Source organism: Balaenoptera musculus, chromosome 20 (assembly GCF_009873245.2).
Source record: "Balaenoptera musculus isolate JJ_BM4_2016_0621 chromosome 20, mBalMus1.pri.v3, whole genome shotgun sequence".
Classification (NCBI taxonomy): domain Eukaryota; kingdom Metazoa; phylum Chordata; class Mammalia; order Artiodactyla; family Balaenopteridae; genus Balaenoptera; species Balaenoptera musculus.
The window spans coordinates 7,376,163-7,401,744 of NC_045804.1; the positions used below are offsets into that span (position 1 = coordinate 7,376,163).

At 59.5% G+C, this 25,582-nt stretch overlaps 1 protein-coding gene across 16 annotated transcripts in view; it reads left to right on the plus strand.

Moving 5' to 3' along the window:
* Positions 1 to 25,582, plus strand: part of LLGL2 (LLGL scribble cell polarity complex component 2) — a 33,077-nt gene that overhangs the window by 5,669 nt on the left and 1,826 nt on the right. For 6 of the 16 annotated variants that reach the window (XR_005017846.1, XR_005017843.1, XR_005017844.1 and 3 more), the window contains 20 exons: positions 4,784 to 4,871; positions 5,444 to 5,537; positions 14,517 to 14,614; positions 15,881 to 15,962; positions 16,257 to 16,372; positions 16,747 to 16,905; positions 18,681 to 18,843; positions 18,980 to 19,112; positions 19,428 to 19,482; positions 20,084 to 20,238; positions 21,500 to 21,717; positions 21,802 to 21,869; positions 22,007 to 22,160; positions 22,250 to 22,354; positions 22,729 to 23,021; positions 23,127 to 23,277; positions 23,632 to 23,782; positions 24,439 to 24,555; positions 24,670 to 24,836; positions 25,214 to 25,478. Coding sequence is in view for 13 of the 16 variants with exons in the window: in XM_036837444.1 (XP_036693339.1) it covers positions 5,463 to 5,537; positions 14,517 to 14,614; positions 15,881 to 15,962; positions 16,257 to 16,372; positions 16,747 to 16,905; positions 18,681 to 18,843; positions 18,980 to 19,112; positions 19,428 to 19,482; positions 20,084 to 20,238; positions 21,500 to 21,717; positions 21,802 to 21,869; positions 22,007 to 22,160; positions 22,250 to 22,354; positions 22,729 to 23,021; positions 23,127 to 23,277; positions 23,632 to 23,782; positions 24,439 to 24,555; positions 24,670 to 24,836; positions 25,214 to 25,478 (2,725 nt within the window). In the remaining 3 variants the exon portion in view is untranslated. Of the gene's footprint in view, positions 1 to 2,240; positions 2,286 to 3,698; positions 3,909 to 4,783; positions 4,872 to 5,216; positions 5,236 to 5,265; positions 5,538 to 14,516; positions 14,615 to 15,880; positions 15,963 to 16,256; positions 16,373 to 16,746; positions 16,906 to 18,680; positions 18,844 to 18,979; positions 19,113 to 19,427; positions 19,483 to 20,083; positions 20,253 to 21,499; positions 21,718 to 21,801; positions 21,870 to 21,989; positions 22,161 to 22,249; positions 22,355 to 22,728; positions 23,022 to 23,126; positions 23,278 to 23,631; positions 23,783 to 24,438; positions 24,556 to 24,669; positions 24,837 to 25,213; positions 25,479 to 25,582 lie in introns of those variants that run through there. The other 10 variants (XM_036837446.1, XM_036837445.1, XM_036837453.1 and 7 more) reach the window with 8 other exon arrangements.

The following is a 25,582-nucleotide window of genomic DNA, read 5'->3' on the forward strand; positions in this document are numbered from 1 at the left end:
GGTTAGCCCAGGCACCCCAAACAGTGCCAGCGTGGGACGAGCCGTCTGCTCTGGGGACCCCCTTCTTCCTCCCTGTGCCACCATCAGACCTGCTGCTTAGAGCGGGGAGCCGAGACAAGCCCACTCGCCTGCATTTATTTCTTCTCTGCCTCCACTGGTCTCTGCCCTGAGCTCCTGAGATGCAGGGGTGGGGGCAGGGTCTATGTGCATCCCTGCCGCAGGGTCTGAGCAGAGGTTGGGAAAGGAAGACAGGGTGTGAATTTGCTAGCCTGTTGCCAGGTACGCAGCTCTCCTGTTTTTTTCCAGGGTGGGCATCAGGGTGTGGGGAGACCAATTCTAGGCCCTGGTATGTTTCACTGGTGGGCAACAGTGTTGGATGATTAGAGCAGTGAGAGCGAAGGGAATCGCCAGGTCAGCTGCCCGCAGGGGACTCTTCAGGCCAGCTCCACGCATGCGGCACAGACCTGTGGGGAGAATGAGTACGAATCAGCCACAGGTCAGAAACCTCATGGCCCGGCCAACCTTGTACCCTAAGCGCCTGCCCCCGAGGGACCAGAGAGCCTGGCAGAGCAGGGAGGGGGGCTCAGAGGTAGGTCTGGACACGGACAGAGGGCGCAGTGGACAGGAATGGACGCCGAGGTTGGGCAATCTTTAGCAGTTCAGGGGATGGAGAAGGTGTTTCTTCTCAGGAAGCCCCCCTGCCACGGGTTGTGCTCTAGCCAGGTGGCACCCCAACGCAGGAAGCCAGGACCCTTGGAGCTCCTTCCTTCCCCAGTCTTTGCCTCAAACCCTTCTTGGCGTCAGACTTGGGGGGCTCCTCAGCCTGGGGGGCCCCTGAACTCTCTTCCCCCACATCCCTCGCGGTAAAAGCGGCATTGAAGCATACAGCACCTGAGAGCTTGCCAGCCCCTCCCAGGCCTTCCTGTTGAAGCTCACAGCCGCCCCACCGGTCACAGCCTGCAAAGTAGTAACATCCTTTCGCCCCGGACCCTGGGGCCCCTGAAGCCTGAGGTCACACAGCTGGTTCCACCCACCTGTCTACTCCCTGCCTCTGTGCCCATTTGGTGTCCATAGCTGTGGGCGGGGCAGGGAGGTGGTCGGTGGCAGGAGCGATCCCCCAACAGGACTGAGTGCCAACTGTGAGCGCAGGGCCGCCCTCACACCTGACCACCACCTGGGCCCCTCCCGTGTGATCCTCTTATTTCCCCTGCCTGGGAGGCAGATAAACAGAAAGAAGAAAAAGCATCACCAGTAATCCCATAACCCTTCCACTGTGTTGTCGACTTATGTGAATATTTTTAATAGATTCTACCTGACTCTTGGAAACATTGGACATACGTTTCCATGACCATCGTCTCCTGCCCTTTTCATGACTGTACACTTTCCATCGTCGGGCTGAGCACCCTTCACCTGCCCCCTGTTGTTGGCCGCTTAGGTTGCTTCTGATTTTTCCTAGCAGCTTAGTGACCAGCACGACAAGGCGGGGGAGACCATCCACAGAGCTAGACGAGTGCCCGAGTCCACAGTGGTTTTAGGCATCATTTTAGCATAAGGCACAGTCAAGCGCCGAGGGAGCACGGTGAGCGTGGTCCGGATGGGTTCAGGGGGAGACGATTTTGGGAAGGTGATTTTTTGTATGCTGCTTGAGGGGCAAGGTTATTTCAGAGAGAAACGTGGAGACAAAAGCACGGAGACCACAGTGAATGGGGCTGGTGTGGGGGCTGAGGAGATGGACACAGGGCCAAGCGGAGGGGGACATGGGGTGGGGGAGGGGAGGGCGGACCACATCAGGCCCCTGCCCAGGACTGTCAGGGGGTTCCCAGTAGGGTCAAACTGAAGCTCTTTGTTGTGGCCCACCAGGCCCCCCTTCCGACCCCTGTCATCCCTCCTTGCTGCCTGTGCCCAGCCCCTCGTGGCACACGGAAGCCTGCTCCAGCTGCCTGACACGCCCTGCCCCGAGTCCTCCCGTGGCTGACCACTTCCTACCATTCAGGACTGGGTGGAGGTGTTATCACCTCTGTTCATTCATTCAGCGTGCGCACACGTTGGCGTGGAGGCGAGGGAGGGAGGCTTGTGAGTATTTGGAGGAAAAGAGCCCCAGGCAGAAGGAACGGCAAACGCACGGACCCAGACCCAGGAAGGTTCACTGAGTCCTTCCGACCACCGAAGCCTGGTCACTGCATCTGAGCATCTTCCCTTATTTCCTTGTAGGCTCTGAGCTTTCTCTGAAACCATTCCGCTGACTGATTTGTGTACCTCTTAGTCATGCGTTCCCCTGCAAGGATGTAAGCTTGGTGAACTAGAGGATCTTGTCTGTCTGTCACGGTTGTATGCCCAGTCCTCAGACAGTGTTTGCTCCGTGCCAGGCACTGGCTTTTGGCATTGCTCCCACTGTTCACAGCAGACAAGCTCTCTGGACCTCGGGGGGCTGCCACCCAGCTTGGAGGAGCCGAGCTGTGGTGCTTGAGCCCTGGCTGTGGGTCCCAAGCCCTGGCCTCTTTCCCTTACGTCTCCCTGCCTCCCTCAGGAGTGGGTTGAGTAGGTAGGATCTGTTCCACATCAGGAAGCTCCAGGCCCAGGTTCCTGAAGCTTCTCCGCAGAGAACCTCTTGCCTGGGGTGAGCGGAGCTGAGGGTTTGCTTGGAGGTAAGTCCAGCCGGTCCCAGACCTGTCCGCCTTCAAGAAGGGATGGCACTTTTTTATGCCTTGACGTGGGCAGTTTTTCTGTACTGGGAGCTACGCTGAAGGTCCTGGCTCCGACACCCCAGGCCAGTGGTGTTCCAGCCCCCGGCTGGAATGAGTGGCAGGTCCAGGCAAGGCCCCCCGGCCCTGCCCAGCCAGACCTCACCAGAGGCCAGGACCCACACTGCTTGCTTGGCTCTGAGCTGAAGGCATGTGGGAGTGTGTGTGTCTGCATGTGTCTGCGCCTTTGAACTGCACGGCTGTAACTAGGCATCCTCTGTCCTGTCGGTGCATCTTTTGCTGCCTCCCAGAGCCCTAAGATTGGGGAATTCCCCACACCTGGGGTCAAATCTGAGTTCTCTTGGTACCTTCTTAGTGACTTGGATGAGTTGCCCGGCCTCTGTGGTCTTCTTTCCATGTCTGCCAAGTGGGAATATTCCACTCACCTTCCAGGGAGGCTTCTGGAAGGAGAACGAACATCCAGGATGAGGTTTAGGTGCACCTTGTTCTAACGCACAAAGGTTTGGTTCAGTGCCTGGTAGGCAGCAGGGGCTCCAAGGGGCAGCCGGGTGGATGGAGTGCCCGCCCGCCCTCCCCGAGTGGGGCTTTCTCCCACCCAGCTCCGCATCCTGTCTCCCTCCCTCCTACCTGCACGTCTGCCCCTGGGACTGTGCGGTGTCACCCTTGAGCCTGTGTGGGTCCTTGGCACAGATGGCCCTGTGCCCTCCTGTCCCCACCCTACAGCCTGAGAGGGTCCCCGGGGCAGAGCCCAGGGTGGCCTCTCCCTGGAGTCTGCAGGCCCGTTTCCTCCTCCAGGGCGTCCCTCCCAGCTTCCTCTGGCTTCTGACCCAGTGACCTGGGCCAAGAGAGGGAGAGGGGGCATCGCCAGGAGCCCAGGGTGGCAGATTGATGAGCTGGCGCTACCCTCCCCCATGGCTGGAATGCGAGGCCACCAGCCCAGCTGTTTGTCCAGGAGGACGAGGTCGCTGCAGGCCCCAAGTCTGTTTTCACTCCCAGGCCCAGGAGCCTCCGGGACTTTCCCGTGTTTGTTCCCTGAACCCCCTGCGGGGCCTCGGGTCAAGTGAGCACCTGGGAGTTTCCCGCCCACCTGCTGTTCCTTGGAGAAGTGGGGCTCTCCGTTCTGCTCTGGCTCCCCAAAATGTGAAGGCACAGACCTCTGCTCTCCAACCCTCTCACAGGTGGTGGCCTTTTTGGTGTCCCCAGAAGGTGAGGCGCTCTGAGGGCTGGTCTCCGCCTGTTCCCAGCTGGAGATGTTTGGATTGCCCTGGGATGTGCATCTCTGCCAGAAAGTCCCTCCAACTCTGCCACGCGTGTGCCTGCCAGGGTCCATTCATATGCAAAGTCTTGGCCTGATGGTGAATTTTTGTCACCTTTCAAGAAGCCAGAAACTTCAGGGCATCCTTCCGGTCTCAGCTTAACTACCTTCTTCTCCCGTAGGACACTCCCCTGCCTCCCAGGCTGGGCCGGGTGCCCCTGTGCCTCCCCATGAGGGCACTCGGCACTGTGCACTGTCCTGTCTTTACCTGCCCCTACCCCAGAGTAAGCTCCTCCAGGGCAGGGACTGGCTCTGCCTCCTTCCCTTATAGTGTCAGGCGTGAATGGAGCCATTTCCAGGGTGGGCCTGAGCCCCTGTGTTTCCGAGGACGGGCCTTGGTGTCCTGTGGTCAGTGGGAGGTTGTGCTCCTGGAAGCCGGAAGCTGGAGCACATGTGATCCCACCCCCTTCCCCCAAGGATGAGCCAGAAATAGTTCCCCTTGGATTGGGAATGCATTCTATGGTGGGAGGACAGTTTTGGGGCCTTGAGCTGGTTTCTTTATTGGGAGCAGATTTCTTCTCCTGATTAGTCTCCACTGGGCCCATGGGAAAGGGAGCCTTTCCGAGCACACCCCCTCAGAGCCCAGGGGAGCTGGAACTGGAGAGCCAGAGCTGAGGGTGGGAGGTGGGGCAGCCTGGAAGCCTGGGCTTCCAGAGAGAGACCCCCAGCAGCCGTGGGGGTGGACCCAGCTCCACCGTGGGCCCCGGCTGTGGGGTGGGATGGGCCAGCACCCCCCGACTGTGTGCTCTGCACCTCACTCACTCAGGTTCCGGACGGCTGTGGCGGGTGGGAGCAGCCTAAGCCCAGAGTCGCTGGAGAGCCTTCCCTGAAGTTAGAAGGAAGAATCTGCCCAGGTGTGCTGACCCCCCCCCCCCCGAGGGAGTTCTGCTGGGCCCTGGCCTGGAGTTGTGGGGGCGTTTCCCCTCCCCCATCGGGGGTTCTGATCTGGGAGCCCAGGTGGACAGCCTTTGCATTCCCACCTTCCAGCCGGCTCTGGAGACAGAGGCTTGTGAAGTTTCCCTTTCTGTTTAGCCAGAGTTTTATGGTTTTTCAGAAAACAGGTGAACAATTAAGCTTTAAAAGCTCAGGGCCTCTGGCCCTCCTTGTTCCCATAAAGCTGGGCTAAATGGCTTCCTCCCCCAGCTTCTCCTGTTGCCTTTATTAGGCCACAGGTGGCCGGGAGCGAGCGTCAGAGCATTAACCAGCTCCGGCCTCCAGGTCCAGAGCTCCCTCCGGTTTCCTGTCGGGGAACCGCGCTCCGCGGATGGGGCGTGAGGCGTGGGGAAGCCGAGGGTGAAGCTGGCCCGGCCCTGGGGCGGCTGCCTGCCGTGCTTGGGGAGAGGCTGCCTAAGCTGGGCGCCGGGTCGGGCTCTGGGGCGCCGGGCCTCCTTTCCCCGGTGCTCAGCAGCTGCCCCCCTTTCCCCAGGGGGCCCTTGCGCAGCAAGATGAGGAGGTTCCTGAGGCCGGGACATGACCCTGCGAGGGAGAGGCTCAAGCGGGACCTCTTCCAGTTTAACAAGGTAAGGGGAGTGGAGGGCCAGCCGCGCGTTTATGGCAGGCACGAAGCTGTCACGCTCCCAGGGAATCCCATGGCAGTCCAGTGGTTAGGACACCACGCTCTCACTGCCGAGGGCGCGGGTTCGATCCCTGGTTGGAGAACTAACATTCCGCGAGCTGCGCTGCGTGGCCGAACAAACAAACAAAAGGTATCACCCTCCCCACAGGCTGGGGCTGGCGCTGGGGTCGCTTTTACCTGGACTAAGGTACTCACTCGGTACTGCCTGCTGTGCCTCCTGGGAATTGGATTTTGGACATGGGGTCTGGTTAGAGGCTTTCCTGGGAAAGGGTGACAGGATGCCCAGTCAGCTCTCCTTGTCCCAGGTCTCTCGCTGGCTGTGTGACCTCTGCAGGTCACCCCGCCTCTTCCAGCCTAGGTTTCCCCACCTGTAAAATGGGGATAAAACAACCTGTCCTGCCTCCCTCCTCACGGGGTTATGGAGGGGGCCTAGGGCCGGGAAAGGTGAAAGTGCTTTGAACCCTGCAAAGTATAACAATGTTCCCATGATGGCAGTTTCCTTGGAGCCCTGGGGCCACAGGCCATGGCCGTTCCCTCCCTCCTCAAATTACCCCCAAAGGAAAACACAGCTTTCCCTGCAGGCAGAACACATGATTCCTTCTGGCCGGCTCTAGGCCTGGGTGAGTGGGGAGAGGCACCTGGGAGAAGGTGCCGGGGTTGGCATTTGACCACCCCAACTCCACACCTGCTCCTAAGGCCCCCCAAGCGGGTGTCCTCTTACCCACGGTCATGGGGCTTCCCTGGGGGCTGGCCTGTAAAGGGGAAGGAACACAGGGTGGCTTATGAGCTCCGAGGCCACCTAGCAATCTGCAGCCGGTTCGGGGTCATTAGCTCCTCTCACCTCTGCTTTGATCTAGGCCCTTGGCCTCCATGCCTGAGCTTCCCTCCACCCTGGAAGGTGGGCTGCAGGAAGGGGAGCAGCGAGATGCTCTTCCCCTCAGGGGTCCCAGGACCCCTCCAGGACATGCTGACGGGTGGGCTTCAAATCCAGCCTAGCCACTTAGAAGTTGGATGACCCTGTGCCCATCACCCACTGCACAGGCTTGCTATGAGGATTGCACGGAATTAGATCATTGAAGTGCTAGGCACAGTGGTCCAGGAGTGTCAGGTGCTGTTTTCAGGGGCTGCCTGCCTCCCAGGGAGAGAGAGCTCCCGGGGCTTGTTTGAGGCGAGTCAGGGTCCCAACCTGCTCTGCCGGTTTCCTCTGATTTTCTTGACCTGAGGCTGTGAGGCTGCTGCCTCTGGGATCAGGGCTTCCCTATGTGAATACCTCCTCCCACTGGGGGAAGGAAGCTGTGGGTACGGCTTTTGGACCTTGGGATGTGGGTGTGCATATGTTATGAATGGGGCACCTCTGGGCCCCGGCGGCCTGCCATTCTCACTTCCAAGGGAGCAGCCCATGGGTGTTGGGTGTGGGTCTCAGAACCTCAGCATCCGCCACGCGGCTGGCGGCTGGGTGACCCCTGTCGCCTTCCGTTGCCCCTGATGATGCTGGGATCTCACACCCCAAAAAGGTGGCCAATTCCAGTGGAAACCGGATAGACAGGCTCAGTGAAGAGGGATGAACCCCCGCCCCAAGTTCCAACTGTGCAGCAGCAGGGTGGGGCTGGGGTGGGGCTGGGGCAGAAGAATCATTCCCGCCCCCCGCCCCCCCACCCCGTGCCCCCAAACTGGACTGCCCCACCCCCAGGCCTGGCTGGGGAGGGGGAGGGGAGGCTCCTGGAATTCCTTCTTCCTCCCATTCACTTCCAAGAAGCATGCATTGAGTACCTGCACAGCCCAGCGCTGGGGCTTTGGGAATCTCGGACAAGACCTTTGCCCTCCAGGACATTTGTAGTCTGGTGGAAGGAAGGGGGCTGACGGTCTAAAATTCCACGTCCGGGAGGGGAACGTCTTGGGGGGGGTGTTGGGGAGGGGAGGGGCTTAGACTCATCTCGTCTAGGTTCTGGGTGAATGGTGGAGCCCGAAGGGTTGGGCTTGGAGGGTGAGTCCAGATCCTGGAAGGTTTGGGAGCCTGGGTGGTCCTACCCACGCCAGCCCTGCCCCGGCCCCCTGGCTGTGAGGTCAGCTGTAGGGTCAAGGGAGGCTGGAACCTGGGAATCTGGGTCTGACACTCCGGAGCCTGGTGAGTTTTGAGCAGAGGAACTGAGCGATCTCATTTATGACTTAGAGGAGGTAACTCTGGGACCTTTTTTTTTTTTTTTTTTTTTTCCCCCCCCTACCTTTCAGTCAGCAGGTAAGCTCAGAGCACTTAAGAGACGTTGCATTGACTGACTGGGGCCCAGCAGTGGGGGTGGGGCGCAGGGCTTGACCGTTGACATTTGGGGCCTTTGGGGCCCACTGGGTTGTGGGGCTGTTTAGCAGCATCCCTGGCCCTGCCTCCCCAAGACGTGACAACCGAAAATGTTCCAGGCACTGCCCAGTGTCCCCTGGCCAGTAAAATAGCCTCTGGTTGAGAGCTGTTTAGGGCGAGAGGTTCATGAGACCTGGTGATAGACGGAGTGTAGGAGGGAAGGGAGGTGGGTGTCCTGCATCCTGGCTGGGCAGTGGTGCCGCCCACTGGGTTGGGGAGCCCAGAGGGGGCGAGGAGCAGGGTTGAGGAAAGAGATACGTTCGATTTGGACAGAACAGCAGCCATGGTGATCATCCACTTATCGAGAGGCAGTCTTGCCCAGGGGTGAGTGGCGCCAGCCTCGGCACCTGACTGCCTGGGTTCACCAGCTGGGTGACCTTGGACAAGTTACTCATCTCTCAGTGGAGAGGGTAGCAGAAGCCACCCCACGGTGTGGGTGTGCGGATTAAACGAGTGAATGTATGAGTTGAAGGGCCTAAGTGGCTGGTGGTTCCAGTATCAGCACAGCTCTGTGAATGTTATCTGGCTCAAGGTTCAGTTTGGAGAATCTTGGCACCCTCGGGTGAGGGTGGGTCCCAGCAGACAGTGGGATACACAGAGCTGGAGCTCTGAGCCTCACGTCTGGGGAAGCAGGCAGTGTCCATCCCGGAAGCGCCGGTCTGCAGGGCAGTGAGCTGGGAGGTGGGACGGTGGCGCCATCATAGGCCAGTCCAAGAGGCTTGCAGACACCAGCTGGGCCTCTCCCTCCAGTACCTTCTGGCCAAACTCTTTGACACCCACACCAAGCGAGGTGCCTCAGAGAGAGCAGGGACATGGTCCCCGGCGGCCGAGAGCAGCATGTCCTGTTTCTTCGGCTTCGGTACCTGGGAAGGAGCTGTGTCTGTGGACAGATGCTCTGAACCCCCTGCTGGCGACTGATTGTCCGAGGGGCAGCTCCGGTTCACCAAGGGCTCCATGCCAAGCAGCAAAGGGGCCAGGTGGTGCAGTGGTTGGGGCGGGGACTCTGGAGCCAGGCGGCCTGGGTCTAGATGCCAGCTGTGCTGCTTCCTCAATGAGTGACTGCAGAAACGTTACTTAACCTCTCTGCTCCTCAGTTTCCTCATCTGTAAAGTGGGCGTTATAATCACCCCTACACCCAGATTGGTGGGCTGAGTGAGTTAAATTGCTTTGAATGGCGCCCACACACAGCTGATGCCCTACAGGGTCTGCCTCAGCCTCCTGACGACTCACAGGTGGGCGCTGTTCCCACTCTGCAGGTGAGGAAACTGAGGCCTCCAGGCTCGCACAGCCTGAGTCACCTGGAGGGGGCACTGGCTGGGGATGCGGCTGCCGGTTCCATCTGCCCACAGCCGTGTGGCCTCAGGGTGCGGCCTTCTGTCTCTTCACCTGTGCCGGGTGCCGGGTCCTCAGGCCTGTTGGGAAGACGGAGAGGTCAGCTGGCAGTGCCAGCAGGGCCACTGAGGACCAAATGAGGGGACTGCGGGACCCACTGGGCGCTTCAGGAGGGAGGAAGTGACTCCGAGGGGACAAGGGGACGTAAGCTCATGTTAAGTTAAAACCCCTTCCTTGAAAATACCCTCGAGGCCCTGCCTCCCCTGGTGAAACCCGCTGGCCGCCCTTCCTGCCTGGGCCACCCTCCCCCACCCCAGGCCCTGAACAAACAGTGTGTTCCTGACCAGCTGCCCCGTCCAGGGCCAGGCGGTTTGCTCTTGGCTTTTGCATGCCTGGGCCCCTGGTGTCAGGTGACAGCCGCACAGGGAGGGCCAGGTTGCTGCCACCGCCAGGAATCTGGGCTGACCACACCCAGTACGGGGCAGTAGCCTCCCTGTCCCCCAGCCCACCCCCTGCACACCCTCCCACCCCGTGCCCCTGGGCAGCCTTCCTTCCTGCCCCCCAGCAAGTGCTAGGGACTCCTCAGCCCTCGATCTTGGACAGGGTCCCCCCTTGCTGGGGGCAGGACGAAGGGCCCCCTCGCTCTCAGACAAACCACCTTTGCTCTCTCCCTTCCGGGAACCTGAAATGGGGTCCCGGAGCCGGCGTGAGACAGATGGGCTTTCTCTCCCACACCAGGCTAATGTTGCAGTTTGGCGGCTCCTAGAAATCTCTCCTTTCCCAACTCTCTGTCAAAAGAGTTCATTGTTCTCTCTTCCCTTGGCAGAGGTCACCTGAGCCAGGTAGCAGGGTGGGGGCAGTGCCACGTAGGCTGGATGCTGAGCTCAGGAGGTAGGGGAGGACACCCCACTTTGGTCAGCCTCCTAGCTTGAACCTGAGCTGGAGACGGCTGGGGTCTCTGGCTGGGAGGGCCGGCCCTGGAACCCGGGCCCGCTGTCCTGGGCGGAGGGCTGATCGGGGTCGCTGTGTGCCTTGGAAGTCCACAGCAGGAGACCCCTGGGGCTGAGCGCCTCCTGTGCCCCAGGGGCTGCTTTCTTTAAGGGAGGTCAGATACCTTCTATGCTCTGGGGTCCTGGAACTGTACCTAAACCCTAAACCAGCCTGGAGGGGTCCCTGTCCACGTGGACCTGCGGCTGCAGTGGGGGGAACCACGTCTTAAAAGGCTGTTAGGAGTCGGAGGGAGGGGGAACCAGGGGATGGGAAGGGCACCCCACCTTGGGAGGCAGCCGGAGCACAGGCAGAGGGGCCTCGTGGAAACTTCCTGCTTCCCCAGGCTTCTCGGGCCCTGGGTGTCCAGCTCCTCCCTGTTCCCCTCAATTAACTGACCTCTGTTCTCTCCCCACATCCAAATCACTCCCTTCCTCATTCCCAGCAAGACCCCCTGGGCCTCTCGTAACTAGCCTGGGGTCCCCACGCCTCCTTGCTCGGCCAGTTTCCTGAGCTCATGACTCGCTTTACCTCATCATATCATGTTGCCTCATTCAGGGATTGTGGGTCTCATTTGCATGTTGAAGCAGAGTCGCTTCCCCTCTGGGACCTGGGGAATCCCCTGTCACCACACTGTCTACATTTGAATCCATCCTCTTGGCCCCAGCCAGTCAGGGTCACCATGAAGTTCCCACCCCTTATTCTGTTTTTGAGGGAGGCTTGGTCAACTTGGAGAAGATGCCCTGAGGGATACGAGGGAATGAGGGAGAACCTTTGAAGGAAGGCAAGGCTTGTGTGCGCTGTGAGGCCGCGGTCAGGTGGTCGTCCTGAGGCTCATCTTGTTGGAGCCAAGGACAGCCCCGCCCCCACTCAGCGCAGCCATTAGCACCACCGCGGTCACCACATGCGTCACCACATGCGAAATGAGGCAAAGCAGCTCGTCCAAGTCCGGTCACCTTTTAAGTGGTGTTGGGGATTCTAAGTTTCATGGGCCTGACTCAGTTCCTGTTCTTTCTAAACCAGCCTATGGAAAAGAAGGTGGTTCGGGAGTGAGGGGTGGCACAGTGTCCTCAGGACCCTGAAGAAATGAGGAATGAGTATGAGTGACTGAACGATGGGCCTGACCTTTGTCTCCCTCTGGGCTAGGGAAAAGAGCTGATCCGCAGCAGGTGTGACTCAGGTGAGATGTTAGGAGAACTTCCTGCCAGCGAGTTGATAGGATAACGTGTGTGGCCTGAGCACCTGACAAAAAGCTGCAGACTGTTTTCTCTTTGGCTTGACTTTCCTGCTGATGCCCGAGGTAAAAACGTCTAGGGTAGCACCTTGGTCCCATAGGAATATAATATGAGACATATGTAATTTTAAATGTTCTAGAAGCGCATTATAAAATTTTTTAAACAAGTAACATTATTTTGATAACATATTCTGTTTAATCCAATATATCCAAAATATTATTGTTTCAACATCTAGTCAACAGCACATCTCAATTTGGCCATTAAATTTTCTTTAGGAATATGTGATCTATATTTAGAGTTTGGAAGATTTACAGTTGAAAAAGGAGATTCAAAGCTTTGGTCTGCCTAACTCCAGCCCCTGTTCCTTTGGAACCCAAGAACATACCTGGGAAGTTTTCTAATTACTGAGTTAAGGGTCCATCCTTGAATTTAGTTAATGGAAATTAAATAAAATTAAAAGTTCAGTTCCTTTGTGGCACTAGCCACATTGCAAGGGCTCAGGATCTACACACGGCTTGTGGTTGTTATACTGGGCATCAGGGTCTGGGCCCCTGCTGGCCACCAGACTCCTGCTGGGTGTTTCCCCCAGAGTCCTCTAAATTCCAGACACTGTGATCCTGAGCTGCGGCTGCTGGTGATGATGGGGAAATGCTGTCATCCCAGGAACCTTCTCTGGAGCTCGGGCCTCTGACTTCCCGAGGCCCCAGCAGCCTGGGGCCAGCCGAGGCCTAGTGGGGGCTCCTGGGGAAGCTCGTCCCACACACCGAGTCACGTGCCCTGCCCTCCTTTTCCTGGGAAATGTTTACATTCCAGATACCCTGCTATCTCCCCGAGGCTTTTCCAGGCTCTGCATTTTTTACATAGCTGAACAGGAACCTGGGCCTGGGGGGCTGGGCCGGGGGAGTGCTCCTGCTGGTGTGCTGCTGCCCTCCCAAATGACCCTTCCAGGTACAGCCATTTGCAGGGCAGACTGTGTTCCTGGCAGAGAACCAAGCCTGTGGGGCCCTCACACCTACGTGTCCCCAGAATAGGCACTCTTTGGAGCTCTCATCCCTGGGCCAACCCCAGCACAGGGCCCCCGTCCGCGAGCTACTGGCCTGGGTGGGCAGGCAGGCAGCAAAGCAGTTGGGTCTGCTAAGCTGTCGCTCCAGCTGTCACCAGGACTTATCTCCTTCTGCCCCTTGGAGGCCGAGTGAAGCCCGGAGTAGAGCCCTGGGCCTAAGGAGAGCTGCCTCATCGGGGCACCCTTTTTCTGCAGGGCAGTCTCCATGGTTTACAAAAAAAAAAAAAAAAAAAATCTTTGAAGTCGCTGGCTGGCATCCTCTGTTCTGCTCGAATCTATAGCTCTACAGGTTCAGTATCCCCTGGCGGGGTTGGGGGGGGTGCTGGGGGGGGCTGGAGTGGGGTTAGCTGACTAAGAAACAACCGAAAACCTTCCCGAAGATGGTTTGTCAGTCTCAGTCTCTAGTGCTTACATCCGTACCTCTTTAACCTGTAATTCCACCCCTGGGACACCTGCCTAAGGAAATACTGAGTTGCAGGCAGAGATAGGAGCCCAAGAATAGTCATCGATGCAACTGGCAATTATAAAACCTCTAAAAACAAAGTAAATGTTCAATAACAGAGGCCTGGTGAGTTAGGGCACCTCCCCCTGAGGAATATTCTTAAGCCGTTTAAAAGTCGTTTTAGGGAGTTCCCTGGTGGTCTAGTGGTTAGGACTCGGCACTGCCTGTGGCCCGGGTTCAATCCCTGGTTGGCGAACTGAGATCCCGCAAGCCATACCGTGCGACGAAAATAAAAAAAGTCGTTTTACTGCTTTTAACAGCCTGGGCTGGCTATAGGTGGAAAGACAGACCACAGAGCTATGTGTCTGTATGTATATCCATGTGGCATGGTCCCAGTGAGGTCTCTGGGCTTTTTTTTTATCCTTTCTATATGTTTTTATTTTATTTTATTCATATTTTTTATTTAAAACATTTAAAAATTATATATATATTTTATTTTGGCCACACCGCGCTGCGTGCAGGATCTTAGTTCAGGGATTGGACCTTCACCCCCTGCAGTGGAAGCGCGGAGTCTTAACCACTGGACCACCAGGGAAGTCCCAAAATCTAAAAAAAATTTTAACACCCTTCCCCACTGGTAATCACTAGTTTGTTTGCTATATCTGTGGGTCTGCTTCTTTTTTGTTATATTCACTAGTTTGTTGTATTTTTTAGATTCCACATATAATTGATATCATACAGTATTTGTCTTTCTCTGAGGTGTCTGTTTTTAAGTATAGGCCCGTACACGCTTACAGTCGGATACATACCCTTGTTAGGAAGGGTTACTCCGGTTGTGGGAGTGTGGGTGATCTTTGTCTTCTTTTTCAAACTCCTTTATATGTTCCAAGTTTTCTACAATGTGTATTATTTCTATAATAAGAACTGAGCCAAGGCATGTGTCTGCAACAACACTCCAGAAGCTTCCTTCCTGGGAAGATGGTGGAAGAGAACTCATAGTGGCAACGAGGCACTTGAGACAGAGCAGATGTTCAGTGCTGGAGGAGCCTCCGGTGGCCCAGAGTCGGGAAGGGCAGCCGTGGGTTCCGTCGGACCCCAGGGGCCCGCCTGGAGCTGCGGTGCAGCTGGGCTTCCTGAGCCACCTGGTGCCTCCCCTGTGCCAGCCCCCCAGAGCTTTCCCCGCACCCCTGCAGGAGGGCTGGGTGGGTCGCCCACGGTACGGGTGGTGGAGGAACCAGGTCAGAGTTCCTGGAGAGCAAGGGGCCAGCACGGTGTCCCGGGAGAATGAGCTCCCAGGGAGGGCTATATGGCCAAGGACCGGGTCAGGAATGGACTGAGGGTGGGGCCCAGGTGGGTCCGGGTGGGGACCTGAACGAGACTGAATTCCTTCTTCCTGCTGGGGGTGGCTCTCTGCTACGGCTCCTCCCTCCGGCACTGACCCCCTGACCCCGGCCGTGGAGGGGCAGAGGGGACGTGTCTACAGGCCCATGCCTGCCTGGTTCTCGTTGCAGACGGTGGAGCATGGCTTCCCGCACCAGCCCAGCGCCCTCGGCTACAGCCCCTCTCTGCGCATCCTGGCCATCGGCACCCGCTCCGGAGCCGTCAAGCTGTATCCTTTCCGTTCTCCCAGCTCCCACCCAGGGATGCCCTGGAAGGGCCAGGGGCCCTGGCATTGGTGAGATTCAGGAAGGACCCCCCCCAACCCTCCATAGAAAGGCAAGTTGCAGATGACCCCTCTTGTTCCCGGGACATTCCAAATACCCTCTTAAGAGTCAGCCCCGAATGCAGTAAGTGGAGACCGGGGATGGGCCCCACCCCCAAAGGATCAGTAGACTGGGCCCAGGGCTCTGTCCAAACCGGAGACGGGGTGGCCTTGGGTTAGAGGAGCTGTGCGAAGGCAGCTGCTCTTCCAGATTCTACCCCCGACCCTGCACACCCCCCGTGTACACACACACACACACACACACACACACACACATACACACACACAGGAGAGAGGACTCCTAGTTGGCGGGGACAGTCCTTCCCTGGCCTGAGGCTGGATGTGGTCCAGTGGGTCCATTTCAGAGGCAAGCCCACAGGTTCCAGGATGGGGAATCGCTGCTTGGGTCCTCTGGCCTGGGCTGGGCTACGAGTCTGGGAGTCCCACCCCTGAATCTGACCTGAGCCCCCAGGGTGAGCCAGGGTGGGACCTAGGGGAATTGGGAGGTGGGGGACCACCCGTGGAGAGCCCAGCCGGCACCTCCTCCAACAAAGCTGTAACTCCCTCCTCTGCTGCAGGGCAGGTGCGGGGAGCCTGGGGGTGCAAGCCAGCAGTGCTAGGCTGCAGGGCGTGTGTACACAGGAGGGCAGAGGCCCAGCTTCCACCGACTCAGCTCTCCCTCAGCTGGTTAATCATCGCCAGGCCACGGCCATAGCCTGGTTACGATTCTCAGCGCCAAGGCTCACGGCCATGGCTGCCGTAGGTGGGCCCACGGGTGCCCTGTGCGTCTTCTCACAGGTGCCACCACGTGGTAGCTGACAGTCTGTTGCAGTTCAGGTTGTGGGTTTCGGTGGGGTGGGGGTGGGGGGGAGGTGGAGGTACAGTGAACAGCCTAACAGTTGCCAAGATAATGCTTCACCCCTCCTGGCTTCGACAGCTCTCCCTGGTTGGCTGGCTTTACCCTCAGGGGTCAGGTTACTGGCCTGGTGCCTTTGGGCCAGGCCCCCTGCTGTCTCCTCCCCACCCTAAACACCCCCCCACCCGGCTGCCGGGGGAGAGGGTGAGCCCTTCTCTGCTGCTGGGTATTTACACTCCTTGCCACGTGGGCCCAGAGGGCAGGCCAAGGGGTGGTGTCCTGCCTTCTGGAGCTTTTCCTGAGCCTGCTACTCCCAGCTATGGTGCCCCGGGGGTGGAGTTCATGGGCCTGCACCATGAGAACAACGCGGTAGTGCAGATCCACTTCCTGCCTGGCCAGGTGAGGCCCCCCTGCCCCCATGCCCTTCTTACTTTCACAGCTTCCAGAAAGGACGTATGGAAAGGCAGGCATTTGGTGGCCCTGGGTTTGGTGCTGATGGGAGGACCCGGGACAAACCTGCCTTTCCCCAGCTGCGGTTCACGGCCACCCTAACAGTAGCCAGGGGTCTCTTGGTTCTGGGGCTCTTTGAAATGACCCGCACAGGCTGGGCCGCCCCAGTGTGTAAAGGTCACGGTGAATGCTGTCCCTCCCTGGTTAACGAGACAGCACGCTTCTGCCCCGTTTCCTGCCTAGTGCCAGCTGGTCACCCTGCTGGACGACAACAGCCTGCACCTGTGGAGCCTGAAGGTCAAAGGCGGGGTGTCAGAGCTGCAGGAAGATGAGTGTTTCACGCTGCGTGGCCCCCCAGGGTAAGAACTCAGTCTTCTTGCTCTCCTAGCCAGCCTGACCCGTGCACCAACAACAGGGTGCCCTGGGAGGAGCTGGCAGGGCTGCGGCCCGCCTCCCCCCAACCCCACACGGAGCCTACGCGGGAGGCGCCAAGGGATTTTTTTCTGCCTCTTAGCCCCAGCTCTCTGCCATCTGTCTCCTGTCTTGGCAGAAAAAAAACCAATATGTTTGTCCGGGCCTGAGTCGCTGGACCCCATCAAAGGACCTCACGGGCCTGCTTCCCCCCCCACAGGCATGGCCTTCCCTGGGGCCGCTGAGGGAGTCGGGGGATCTTATCTGTGGGTCCCGCCTGCCTGGTCAGAGCCAGCTCACGGGCCATCATTCCCGTCTGCAGGGCCGCCCCCAGTGCCACGCAGATCACAGTGGTCCTGCCGCATTCCTCCTGCCAGCTGCTCTACCTGGGCACCGAGAGCGGCAGTGTGTTCGTGGTGCAGCTGCCGGCTTTCCGCGTGCTGGAGGACCGGACGATCAGCTCCGATGCCGTGCTGCAGCGGTGAGCCCCGGGCCCGGAGACCCTCGTGCCCTGAGGAACCTGTCCCCTCGAGTGGCCTTCTCCGTTCCATCCCGGTTATGCCTCAGGAGCTTATAATTTCTCTCCTGGGAAGTCTGTAGGGATGGGAGGACAGACTCTCAGCTCTCCACCTGTCCTCCAAATTGAGAATCTCACCCCCAAAAAAGAGTTAGCATCCCAGCACTAAAAGGGGTCTTGGGAGTAACTCGTCACCTCATTTAAAAGGAAGACAAGGCTCGAAATGATTGTGCAGTGATACCAACTCTCAGTCCAGCGTTCTTGGCACTGATACCACCTCTTTCAAAGCCCCGGGGCTCCACAGTGGGGCAGACGGGGCCCAGACCTCCCTGCATCCGCTGGGCAGCTTCTGCTGATGCTTGTGTTTTGGAGTCTCTGCCACATGTTCGTTTGCATGCAGGCTCCATGGCCCCAAATTCCTGGCGGCCACAACCTGTAGGTTTCTTGAGATCGTTTCAGAATCTTTGCTCCTTAATGGTGGTGTCCGTGGGAGAGAGGGAGTCACATCAGGTCTGGGTGCGGAGGGGGGCCAGGGCCCAAGACAGGAGGGGATGGAGGAGTCCGGCAGGAGCTCACGGGAGCCAGGTTGATGGCCGTGGAGTGTTCTGCAGTGAAGAAGGGCAGGGAGGAGGCCAGGGTGCTGGGCTGTGGAGCTGCTTCAGGCCCGACCTTCCTCAGGGCTCTGGACCAGGCTTGTAACACTCATAGTCGTCAGGCCCCGGGTGATGGTCAAGCAGGGCTGGGCATTGCTGGGTTGGGAGGATTCCTGCTTGGGGCTGGGTCCCTCTGAGCACCGGGCACGGTAGAGTCAGGGCAGCGTGACCATGGTCAGAGCAGGACTGTTTACAGGGTGGCGGGCACGGCTGGTGCTCAGCCGGGGCACCTGGCCTGTGGGCAGGACGGCGGAAGGACCTGCTCCTCAGTGTGTGGCTGTACCAGTGCCCACCTTACCCGCGCCCGTGGGAGTCTAGTCGAGGAGGAGCCCCTGCTGGGCTTTCCCAGCCTGGGTGCCCTGGGAACCCCTCCTGTTGGTCTAAATCTTTGTTCTAAATGTAGAGGGTTTGGTTTGGGTTTGAGCGTAGAAATGCCCTTGGGATCCAGGCTGTTTCTGTTTCCTACTCGCCCTCCTCGGTATTGGCTCTTGGTCCTGTGCCTGCCACCTCATGGTCTTCTGTTGGCTGTAGCACCTCCAAACTTCACATCAGCATTCCAGGCCCAGAAAAGGAGGAGGGGGTCAAGGCTCAAGGCCAGGCCAACTGATATAGAGTTTTGTTTTGTAGGTCTTAAAAACTTTTTTTATGAAGCACCAACACCTTACCGAAATGCACTAAGTTTGAGTGTACGGTTTAATGGATTCTTGTTAAGTGAGCGTCTGTGCAACCAACTCTGGGCAAACACAAAATTTTGCCAGCCCCCCAGGGTCCCCCACCTGCCCTTCTCTGTCACAGCTCCCTCCCTCCCCCAGAGGTAACCACCACATCGACTTTTCTGGAAATCACTTCCTTGCTTTTCCTTATAGATGTGCCACCTGCGTTTGCATCCTTAGGGGGTTTTCTCTATCGCTGCCCTGTTCTATGCGTTGCTTCTCTCTCCCCTTGATGATGTGTCCTGGCAGCCTTTCCGTGCTGGCACATTCAGTGCCCCCTGCTTCGGGGGATGCCGGGCATGGCTGTGCCATGCTCTCAGCCATGCCCCATCGGTGGACGGTGACGTGGGCTCACGGTGCTGCCCTCGCCCAGGTTGCCAGAGGAGGTCTGCCACAGGCGGGCATTTGAGATGGTGGAGGCTCTGCAGGAACATCCCCGGGACCCCAACCAGATCCTCGTCGGCTACAGCCGGGGCCTTGTCGTCATCTGGGACCTACAGGGCAGCTGTGTGCTCTGTCATTTCCTCAGCAGCCAGGTAGCAGTGCCACATGGTTCTCCCAGGCCCCACATAACACATCCAGTCCCCGTCTGAGGCATGGGGGTGCAGGCGATGGGACCGCACCCCCGATCCCAGCCTTCGTGCGCTCTCTCTCTCCTTTCCCACCGTGAAGCAACTGGAGAACGTCTGCTGGCAGCGGGACGGGCATCTGATTGTCAGCTGCCATTCTGACGGCAGCTACTGCCAGTGGCCCGTGTCCAGTGACACCCTGCAACCGGAGCCCCTGCGCAGCTGTGTGCCTTACGGTCAGTGCTCTGCCCGCCACCTGGGACTGCCTTCCAGTGAGCAAGGCGGTGTCCTCTCTGGCCCCAGTCGGTCTCTCCTGCTTTCAGGTGTAGGTGTCCAACTCATAGAAGCAAAACCTGGGGCCCAGAGAGGGTGAAGGCTGTGTCCAAAGCCACACAGCGGGTTTTCTGACACCCACTGTGACTTTCTGTGGGAACTGCTCAGAGCAAGACTCCCGAGCCTAGATCTGCTCCGTGGGCATGCGGGATCTGTGCTGCAGGCCCACAGGCCTCTGAGAGCGGGAGGACCGTTCAAGGTATTTCCTTTTCTTTTAGGCCCCTTTCCTTGCAAAGCTATTACCAAAATCTTCTGGCTGACCACCAAGCAGGGGTAGGTATCAGTGCTCTGTCCTGTTCCCTTTCTAGAGCTTTCCTGGGGAGCTGGAAAGGCTGCTCAAACCTCTGCCTGGGGGAGATGGTGCCTAGTGACTGCCTTTGGGGCTCATATCCGGGTCTCCAGGGAAGGGAGGGGGGGGCCATTCATACCTCTCTCTGACTAATTCCTGAAAACTCATTCCCATTCTTTCCCTTCCACTCTCCTGGAGAGACGATTCAGATCAGCAGGTTCCAAACTCTGTCTTAGGAGCAGACCTGTTTCTTCAAACAGAATCATACAGGGAGACCTGATGTATAAGCAGAAAAGGGGGGCAGGGGGCACTCTGGTTGAAACGGGAGTGGCGGCAGAGACTCAGAGCCTGCGGCCGGCGTGCTCCGCTGCTTGCCCCCAAGTTCTCCTGGGCTGTTGAGTTGGGAAGAGACGGGGGTCCGCCCCAGCCCCTCCTGGGGACCTTGAGTGAGCACTTACGCTGAGACCAGCCCCCGTCCCAGGCCCTGCTGCAGAGGCCAGTCGCAGGACCAGCCCACGGCCGGCTCAGCCCTTGGCTTCTGGGGCGGTGTCAGCAGCTCACCCCCTGCTCTTCTGTGCCTGCCAGGTTGCCCTTCACCATCTTCCAGGGCGGCATGCCACGGGCCAGCTATGGGGACCGCCACTGCATCTCAGTGGTCCACAACGGCCAGCAGACAGCCTTTGACTTCACCTCCCGTGTCATCGACTTCACTGTCCTCATCGAGGCGAACCCTGAGGCTGGTAGGCGAGCGGGAGTGAGTGTGGAGGGCAGGCCGCCAGGAGGTGTGGGGATCGGGCCCACCCCCATCCATAAACAAAGAGGAAGGGTCTGCAGGCGTTCCTAAAGCTGCCATCCCTGAGTCCCTAAGCCCCATTGTACCTCTTCTTAGTGTCTCCGAGGCTGTTCCCTTTCCTTCCCTGCTGGCCTGTGGCTTGTCCTTGCCGGCCACACCTCCCATCCACCCCAAACTCTCTTTGCCCTTCCCCGGCTCAGCTGGGACTTGGCCCAAAGGTGGGCAGATCTGCACTGCCGGGCTTAACACCCACCCGGCTGAGGCAAAGGGCTCCTGGCCTGGACATGGTGAAGCCCTCCTTGGGAGGTGGGGCAGGTAGCAGTGTGGGCCAGCTGAGCTGGTCTCCTGGAACTCAGCCAGGCCAACAAAGCCCTGAATCAGCTTTCTAAATTGGGTGACAGGCAAGACCAGAAAGGGCTGGTGTCGAAACCTAGAGAGGAGGCCTGGCGGGAGATCTCCAGGAGGGCGGGCCTCCTCCCTAGATGACTCTGACCTGACAGGCCCGAGGCCTCCAGGTGAGGGAGGCAGGCCTGCTCAGGACACCCTGGGCTGTGTTCTCCCAGCCTCGCTGGTGGCCCTTTGGAGGGAGACTCCGAACCTGCTTTTCCTCCTTTCTCAGCCTCTTCTTCCCTCCTCACACCTGACAGCATGCTGGGAGCCAGGGCCAGTTTTTGGTCGATTCTTTTAGATTTTCTACATTGATGATCAAAGTTGAGGCAGTTCCCCTCTATTCCTAGTTTACTGAGAGTTTTTTTTTTTTATCGTAAATGGATGTTGGGTTTTATCAAATAGTTTTTCTGCATCTAGTGCTATGATCATGTGATTTTTCTTTTTTTTTTTGGCCACGCCACACGGCTTGTGGGATCTTAGTTCCCCGACCAGGAATTGCACCCGGACCCTTGGCAGTGAGAGCATGGAGTCCTAACCACTGGACCGCCAGGGAGTTCCTCATTTTTCTTTTTTAGCCTCTTGACGCAATGGGTTTCATTAATTGATTTTCGAAAGTTGACGCAGCCTTGCATACCTGGGATAAATCCCACTTAGTCGTGGCATATAATTCTTTTTTATGCATTGTTGGATTTGGAGCTTGCTTTTAAAATGTGGGTTCCCTGGCTCCACCCCTAGAGCCTCAGATTCTACAGGGCCAGGCTGGACAGACTGCTTCCCAGTGGCTCCTGCAGCCCCTGACCCTTGGCCTGTCCCCACAGCCTTTGATGACCCCTATGCCCTGGTAGTGCTGGCTGAGGAGGAGCTGGTCGTGATTGACCTGCAGACGGCTGGTTGGCCGCCGGTCCAGCCTCCCTACCTGGCCTCCCTGCACTGCTCCGCCATCACCTGCTCCCACCATGTCTCCAACATCCCCCTGAAGCTGTGGGAGCGCATCATCGCTGCCGGCAGCCGGCAGAACACACACTTCTCCACCATGGTAGGTCTGGCCCCGGCCCCGGCCCCAGCCCCGCCCCAGCCTAGAGCCAGGCTTGCCCATGAACTTCTCCGTCATCTCCTCCAGGAGTGGCCCATTGACGGTGGCACCAGCCTGGCCCCGGCCCCGCCCCAGAGAGACCTGCTGCTCACGGGGTAGGTGACGTTGATCGTACTCTCCTGCCTAGTGGGATGTGTGGGGTGGGAGCAGAGCTCGGGGGGTGTGCGTGCCAGTCCCGGGCACCTCTGGCCCGGCATCCTTCTCACGGGCGGCAGGCGGGCTCTGCCCACAGGCACGAGGACGGCACAGTGCGGTTCTGGGATGCCTCGGGCGTCTGCTTGCGGCTGCTCTACAAACTCAGCACGGTACGGGTGTTCCTCACCGACACAGACCCCAACGAGAGCCTCAATGCCCAGGGTGAGGACGAGTGGCCCCCCCTCCACAAGGTGAGGCCCGGAGCCTGGGAACCAGGGAGGGCGGGGACAGGCCAGGTCCAGCGCTTATGGCCCCTCACGGAGCTCTTCTCCCTTGTCAGGTGGGCTCCTTCGACCCCTACAGTGACGATCCTCGGCTGGGCATCCAGAAGATTTTCCTCTGCAAATACAGTGGCTACCTGGCTGTGGCCGGCACAGCAGGGCAGGTAGCAGGCCGGGCTGGGCGTGGGGAGCAGTGGGGAGGGCTGATCAGGTGACTTTGGGCAGCGTCCAGGCCCACAAGCTTCCTTCTCAGTATTGGGGGGCAGCAGGGCCAGGAACCAGCTTCCTGAGCGCCCCCCCTGGTGCATCACCTGCCCCTGTGGCTCTGACTTCTCCCAGTGAATAGAAGTTCCCTGATCCCATTAGAGGGAGGCCTTTCTCCTCCAGAAATCAGGATTAAGAGCCAGAGGTTGGGCACTTCTGACCCTTGGCCTTGGCGTGGATTTTGGGTCCTTTGCCGTCCCTGCCGTTAGGGTCCCTGAGGTCCCGCTGTCCCTTGGTGCCGGGGGTGGTTCAGCCCATCTGCCGCCCCGCCCAGGTGCTGGTGCTGGAGCTGAATGACGAGGAGGCGGAGCACGCCGTGGAGCAGGTGGAGGCCGACTTGCTGCAGGACCAGGAGGGCTACCGCTGGAAGGGGCACGAGCGCCTGTGTGCCCGCCCAGGGCCCGTGCACTTCGAGCCCGGCTTCCAGCCCTTTGTGTTGGTGCAGTGCCAGCCCCCGGCTGTGGTCACCTCCTTGGCCCTGCACTCCGAGTGGCGGCTTGTGGCCTTCGGCACCAGCCACGGCTTTGGCCTCTTTGACCACCAGCAGCGGCGGCAGGTCTTTGTCAAGTGAGCAGACCTCCCGGGGTGGCCGGGGCCCGGGTCTGGGATAGGTGCCTGGATTGGCAAGGTCCCTCAGGCCCTGGCCACGCTCATGGCCCAACGTTCCCCCAGGTGCACGCTGCACCCCAATGACCAGCTAGCCTTGGAGGGCCCGCTGTCCCGTGTGAAGTCCCTAAAGAAGTCCCTGCGCCAGTCCTTCCGCCGGATACGTCGCAGCCGGGTGTCCAGCAGGAAGCGGCGGCCTGCTGGCCCTCCGGGAGAGGTGAGGCCGAGGCCGGGCACGAGCCCGGGCACAGCCCGGAGCAGCCAGCGGCAGGTCCCAACCACCCCTCCCTGCCCCGCCTGCTTTGGCCACAGACACGGGCTCTGGGCCACCCCCGACCCCCACCAACCCTGTGACCTCGGATCCGTCACACTGCTTCTCTGTGCCTCGGCTTCCCTAAGTGTGAAAGGCAGTCATTGTAATGCCTCAGGGCCACGTCCTCAGTCAGTGTTACCAGGCAGGTGGTGGCAGGGGCTGTGGCCAGTCTTCCTGGAAGGCTCGCTGTTGAGCAATCGGATGCCCCCGGGAAGGAAGGCCAGAGCCCACCCTCAGGCCTGGCCCACTCCACTGCAGGTGCAGGAGGGGAGCAGCAGGGCAGAGAGGACTGGCCTGCAGAACATGGAGCTGGCGCCCGTGCAGCGCAAGATCGAGGCCCGCTCGGCGGAGGACTCCTTCACGGGCTTTGTCCGGACCCTCTACTTCGCTGACACCTACCTGAGGGACAGTGAGTGGCCAGCTTGAGGTGGGGGGCCCTCTGGCGTGAGGGCGTGTCGGAGACTGCTGGCTGGTGCACCCCTAAGAGGGGTTCCCCCTGTGAGCAAGGGGAGACTGGAGCCCCCGCCCGCCCCTTTCCCTCCCGTGCCTGGGTCTCCGAGTCTGATCGCCCTGGCTTCGTATCCAGGCTCCACCACTCTCTAGAAGTGTGACCTTGGACGTGTCACTTAGCCTTTCTGGGTCTCGCTTCTCCCCCTGTAAAGTGGAGGGATAGCTTCCCCCTACAGTGGCTGCGAGCGTTGGGACATGCCACGTGCCTGCTGGTATCCAGCAGGCCCTCTAGAAGCTCTCTGGCTGTTTCTCTTCTCCTGCCAGGGCAAGGGTGGGCTGAGGGCTGTCTGCTGCTGTATCTCGAGGGCCGAGCTGTCCTGGGTTTGGGATCATCTGCATGGGGCTCTTGGTTGTCAGAGAGCCTTCCCAGCCTTTCCCATCTACACCCAGGAGGTAGGCAGGGCCCACAGCAGCTCCATTTTACAGAGGAGGAAATTGAGGTTTATGAAAGTTTGCTGACTTGACCTTGGAGTCACACAGGTAGTGAGCCAGGTCTCCTGGCTCCCCCCGACCCCCAGAGCCAGGGGTTAGATGTAAACCTTTGCCTCCTGGCAGGCTCCCGCCACTGCCCCTCGCTGTGGGCTGGCACCAATGGAGGTACCGTCTACGCCTTTGCCCTGCGCGTGCCCCCGGCCGAGCGGAGAATGGATGAGCCGGTGCGGGCGGAGCAGGGTGAGTGCTGGGCAGGCGGAGAGCACTTGTCTGCCTCGGCTGGGAGCGGGATGGTGTCTCCAGCCTCGTCCTCCGCCCAACCACCAGCCCCACCGCCTACCTCCGTCCCTGCAGCCAAGGAGATCCAGCTGATGCACCGAGCGCCCGTGGTGGGCATCCTGGTGCTGGACGGACACAGCGTGCCCCTTCCCGAGCCCCTGGAAGTGGCCCACGACCTGTCAAAGAGCCCCGACATGCAGGGAAGCCACCAGCTGCTTGTCGTGTCGGAGGAGCAGTTCAAGGTGCCTTATGGGAGGAGGTGGGGTCCCCCGGGAATCCCCGGCACAAATGACAATGGCTGGGACTCAAAGTTGTGTCTGTAGTTGCTGTGTGAGGGCTGCAGAGGCACAGGAAAGAAGCGGGGTCTTGATGGAGCCCCCGGGCCCCAGGGTCAGTGGTGGGGACACTGAAGCAGGACCTGTGTCTGGGGAAGGGACAGAAAACACAGACAGGGAAGGAAGAGGCCCTGGCGTCCTCGCAGTCTGAGTGCCGCGACCACACATCTGAGGGCCAGGCCCGGCGGCAGCATCGGGCAGGGAAGCGGGAAGTCCTCGCTTGACCGGATGAAGCTCTGCAAACTGGTCTGGCTGCGGGTGTGACCGGCTGCCCTGTGCCCTAGGTGTTCACGCTGCCCAAGGTCAGCGCCAGGCTGAAGCTGAAGCTGACCGCCCTGGAGGGCTCGCGGGTGCGGCGGGTCAGCGCGGCCCGCTTCGGCAGCTGTCGAGCCGAGGACTACGGGGAGCACCACCTGGCCGTCCTCACCAACCTGGGCGACATCCAGGTGGTCTCGCTGCCCCTGCTCAAGCCCCAGGTGCGGTACAGCTGCATCCGCCGGGAGGACGTCAGCGGCATCGCCTCCTGCGTTTTCACCAAATACGGCCAAGGTGTGCAGGTGGTGGGCGCGTCGGGACCTCTGTCCGCAGGGCTGCGTTTGGGGCTCCTGCTGTGCTGCGAGGGCCGCTGGGAAGGGCAGTCGGGGGTATTCCGG